We start from the raw sequence: 4,803 nt of genomic DNA on the forward strand, positions 1-4,803 counted from the left end.
AACACAACGATTGATACAATACCCACAACACAAACATCAATTAACATACAATTCTATATAGAATTCACAAAGGTATTCGTCAATTATTCAACTTCTATTAAAATTATCCCAAAACCTAAATCTGACATATGATCAAATTGACCCAAACAATATCCATAATCATACCCTATTATTCATAACACGATAAGAGATGGTAATTGAAAGAGTCCCCCCTTACCTTAGCCAAATTCTTGATTTTGGTCCTCTTCCTCTTTGGTTCCTCTTTACGTTCCTCAGCTCTTCTCTTCAACTTCTCCTTTTTCACGTTCTGGCTCTTTTTCCTTATTTCCCTTATTTTATGAAAACATAAAATAGTTAGTAATGGGCTTACTCACTTAGCACCTCCATACTACTAATCTCACCATCCGGCCCAATGACCCTTAATCCATAATTCTCCAATAATTCAACAAAATACCAAATAATTCTAAATAATAATTTAATCTCCGATTAAATTAAAATTAGGAAATATGGGGTGTTACATTTAACAATATGTAACTTTAATTTTATGTTATGTGATGTTTGTGATTTCCATACTTTATAATAAATCGAAGCGTTGTTGTTTGTTTCATGATTTCTGTATCAGATAAGATTTCAGAAGTACATATTTGAATTCTTCCAAGGGGGTGAATTCAGAGATGCATCTCCGAATTCACTTTTTTTCTGGAAATTAACTATATTTCGGAAGTACATCTCCGAAATCACCTTTTTTTTAAAAAAAAAAAGATGTTTTTGGAAGTGCATATCCGAAACCACATTTTTTTTCATAAAAAGGTGACTTCGAAGATGCATTTTCAAAATATAAAAGCAATTTAAAAATTTTGCCGCGGATGACCAAAAAAGATTGGGTCTATAAAGAAATTTCCTAAAGATTAACCAATGTAAATAAAGTTTAGATGCTTTTCCTAAAGAAGTGTACAGAATCCACAATGATAACATGAGGGGTGTTCCATAAGGAGGAATTTAAATTTGTAATTTTGGGCTTCGACCCTCCTTATCCACACAAAAAAAAAAATTCTAAATAACTCTCTTAGACCTTGGTTGTTTAAACTTTGTATTTTTAAAATTTATAAAAAAAAATTTATTAGAATATTTTTATTTTAAATTTACACTAATTTCATTGATAAATTTTTTTAAAATAATCTATTAATTCGTAAATTAATTTCTCAATTATTTTATTTTGACAATAATTTATATTTGGCTATCATAGTTATTTAATTTAATATACATTATATAAAAATCTTTTATTTCATTTATTTCTCCTTTTTACTCCTCAAATTCTTTTGTTAGAGATTTTTAAAAGGCATATTATATAATGCATTTTATTGCATTTAATTCCAAATTTTATTTCTAATTTTTAAGAAAATTTATTACCAACCTTTGTTTTTTTTTATATTAAAACAATTATTTTGATATTGTTTCCTAAAATTTATTCCTAAATTTTCTATACAAAAAATGTTTAAAAAGCATTTATATAATGATTTTTATGTCCAAATCATTCTTTTTAATAGTTTAATATAATTACTACTATTGCAGACTCTTATTTAAAAATGTGAATCAAAATCAAACCTCAAACACAACTTCCAGAAAACTAAAATGGAAGCTTCAGTTTTTGCAGTTGAGAAAATAATTGGTTACACTTTTCAAAACAAAAAGCTTCTAGAACATGCTCTAACACATACTTCTTACCCAGAAGCCGTTTCATACGAGCATCTTGAATACGTCGGGGATGCTGTTTTAGGTCTCGCAATCAGCAGCCACCTCTTCCTCACTTACTCCTCCGTTGATTCTGATACTCTCTCGCTCCTCCGTGCCGCTAATGTTAGCACTGAGAAACTCGCTCGCGCTGCCGTTCGTCATGGTTTACACAGTTATGTACGTCACAATATGGTTTCTATTGGTGATGAGATCAAAGCGTTTGTTGATGCGATTGGTTGTGAGAATGATTGTGCTGGATCAGCGAAAGCTCCCAAGATTCTTGCTGATATTATGAAATCTATTGTTGCTGCTATTTTTATTGATGTTAATTTGGACCTTAAAAGATTATGGGTGGTATGGTTTATTTTTGTGAGCATTTTCTATTCTTCATTGATTGATTCATTATTTTATAAATGCTTGTAATTTTTGTTGGCAGATAATAAAAGGTCTTTTGGAGCCGATGGTGACATTGGATGATCTGGAACAAAATCCACAATCCGTGAAAATGCTCTACGAGATCTGCCAAAAGAATGGGAAAAAAGTTGATGGAGAGTTGGTTGCATCTGCTTCCTCGGATCAAAAGGACATCACAAGGTTGGAAGCTGCCAAGGCTGCCTTGGATAAACTACCATGATGTTGTCTTTGTTGTAATATTGGCCACCAACACAGCTCTAATAATCACGAGCAAGTCTTAATATGCAAAATAAGAAGTAAAATGAACACATGAGGTGTTAACTCATAATTAAGGATGTTTTTGTCTACTCATGAACTAAACCAACTGCGTGTGATGCTGGTATATCCTTTTAAATAAGATGTTAAGTGAATGTTTCATAAGGAGAACAATGAAGCTTTGACTAAGTAAATTAGCAATGTGTATCGGGAACTTTTTTTTTTATCAAAATAAACTTAATTCATTTCCAATAGCAATTGCTGAACAATACAAGGAGGAATAATATTAAACACACTACGCCTAGCCCAAGAATTGGCCGCCTTAGCAAGATTATGGGCAACCGAATTCGCTTGGCGATTAATAAACTTAACCTCAAAGTTGGGAAAATTAACTAACAAAGTCTTAATACATGTAATAATGCAACTAAATTCCGCATTACCGACATGATTGTGTTGAACAGCTTGGATGACCCTTTGAGAATCACTTTCGAACGTCACATAGTTGAGCTGCAAAGCTATAGCTGCATGAATAGCCTCTTTTAAAGCTAGAGCTTCCGCTTCAATGACTGAGAGAAAACCAATGTCCCAATTTACACCTGTCGCGATGAATCTGCCAAGAGAATCTCTGATGCACCAACCCCTATTCGAAGTTCCCAAATGTTTATTAAAACTTGCATCCACATTGCACTTCACCCCCCCTTCACTCGGTGGTATCCAACCCGCATGATGGGCTATATCTCTCTCTCCGATAGAAACTTCTTGCGCATTATACCAATCACACCAATTAAAGTAAGCTTGCACACCCAATCTTGTACCCTCTTCCCGCTCATTATTCCAAATCACATTATTACGATTATTCCAAATCACATAAAGCATAACCGCAACTGTCCCCGCTGTCCTCCTATCCTCCTTACTACAAATATCAAAAATAAGCTCCTTCGCACTGTTAAAGGAATGAATACGAGGCTCAATAATAGATGACAAATCTGTTGTCTCCCAACTTTGGAACGAGGAATAACATCCAAAAAATACATGCCACTCAGTTTCCTCAATATTACTACACAACTGACAAGTAGCCGGACATTGGACGTGATGACTTCGGAGTTTAGACCGCGTTGGCAAACAGCCCCTACAAATTCTCCATAACAATTGTCTTGCCCTTGACGGCGCTTTAACCTTCCATAAACTACCCCAATCCCCCCCCCCCCCCCCCCCGTACTACCCACCGCCCAATTATTTTGGACACTTCTCCACAATCTATAACCAGATCTCACACTATACTCTCCACTTTGTTCTTCCTTTCGAATCATATAATCCTCTTCTACTTCACTCACCAAAGGGACTAAAAGAATTTCTTTGGCCACTTCAATGTCAAATAACTGGTGGATTTTGTGAGCATCCCATTGTTTCACCCCCGGAAGCATAATATTATTAACTTTGAGCTCATACGTTTCCCGAGTTTGAGGACCTCTCATGCAACCCTCTCCTTTACCTCTTATCCATGGTTCCTGCATAACATTTACCTTGCTCTCATCACCAATACTCACCGACACCCAAGAGATAGAACTATCCGGAACTTCCATAAGCTCCTCCAAACAAAACTCGGGTTACTACCAAGATTAGCTTCTATAAAAGATGATCTAGGAAAATACCTTGCTTTGAAGATTCTGGCCAATAGTGACACCGGATTAGACATCATATACCAACCTTGTTTTGCAATCATAGCCATATTAAACGCTCTGAAATCTCTGAATCCCATCCCTCCCTCCTTCTTCGGGAACTTATGTTTGAATAATAACACTTTTTTAATCAACAACTTGACAATATAGCCTAAACTAGTATATATGGAATGAAAAGGTCGTCTAAAATGAAACTTTTTCATGACTCAATATAATACAAAGATAGAAGAATTTAGAATAAAAATAATGAACACAATATTTTTATCCTGATTTATTGTTAACGAAGCTATTTCCAATCCACCCGTCAAGGTGATTTTGCATTTTCTCAAGCATTTAATTCACTATAACCAAACTTGATTATAAACACAAATGCCTCATGTTAATGTCTTCTTGAGACTTCTGACTATACTCTAGTCTCTCAAGGAAAATCAACTCACATGTTGAGATACAAAAGGTGTGTTTACAAAGTTACTTTTATAAGAGTAGATTACACAAATTGAAATATAGCGAATAACACAAAAAGTGTTTTTGAGTAAGTGTATGAACAAAAGTTTCTTGCTTAACAGCTTTTCTCAGAAATATGAAATATTTACGCTAAAGAGTTCATGTGAAAAGTTCTTGGCCAAAGTTCTTCTTCCAATCTTCCAAGGGCTTCTTTATATAGGAATAGAAAGATTCGTGGGAGGGTAGAATAGAAATTTCAAAATTTCAAAAGTATTCT

At 34.2% G+C, this 4,803-nt stretch overlaps 1 protein-coding gene across 1 annotated transcript; it reads left to right on the forward strand.

Moving 5' to 3' along the window:
* Positions 1 to 1,632: 1,632 nt before the first annotated feature.
* Positions 1,633 to 2,368, forward strand: LOC131620163 (ribonuclease 3-like protein 2). The gene is made up of 2 exons (XM_058891176.1): positions 1,633 to 2,088; positions 2,171 to 2,368. The coding sequence occupies exons 1-2, from the start codon at positions 1,633 to 1,635 to the stop codon at positions 2,366 to 2,368; spliced, it is 654 nt and encodes a 217-aa protein (XP_058747159.1).
* The last annotated feature ends 2,435 nt before the right edge of the window (positions 2,369 to 4,803 follow it).

Source organism: Vicia villosa, linkage group LG7 (assembly GCF_029867415.1).
Source record: "Vicia villosa cultivar HV-30 ecotype Madison, WI linkage group LG7, Vvil1.0, whole genome shotgun sequence".
Taxonomy (NCBI): Eukaryota; Viridiplantae; Streptophyta; class Magnoliopsida; order Fabales; family Fabaceae; genus Vicia; species Vicia villosa.

Excerpts from the sequence above, each read along its gene's own strand:
- LOC131620163 (XM_058891176.1), top strand. The coding sequence starts at position 1,633 with ATGGAAGCTTCAGTTTTTGCAGTTGAGAAAATAATTGGTTACACTTTT. Across the intron at positions 2,089-2,170 it reads ACCTTAAAAGATTATGGGTG|ATAATAAAAGGTCTTTTGGA; the intron begins GTATGGTTTATT and ends TTTTGTTGGCAG.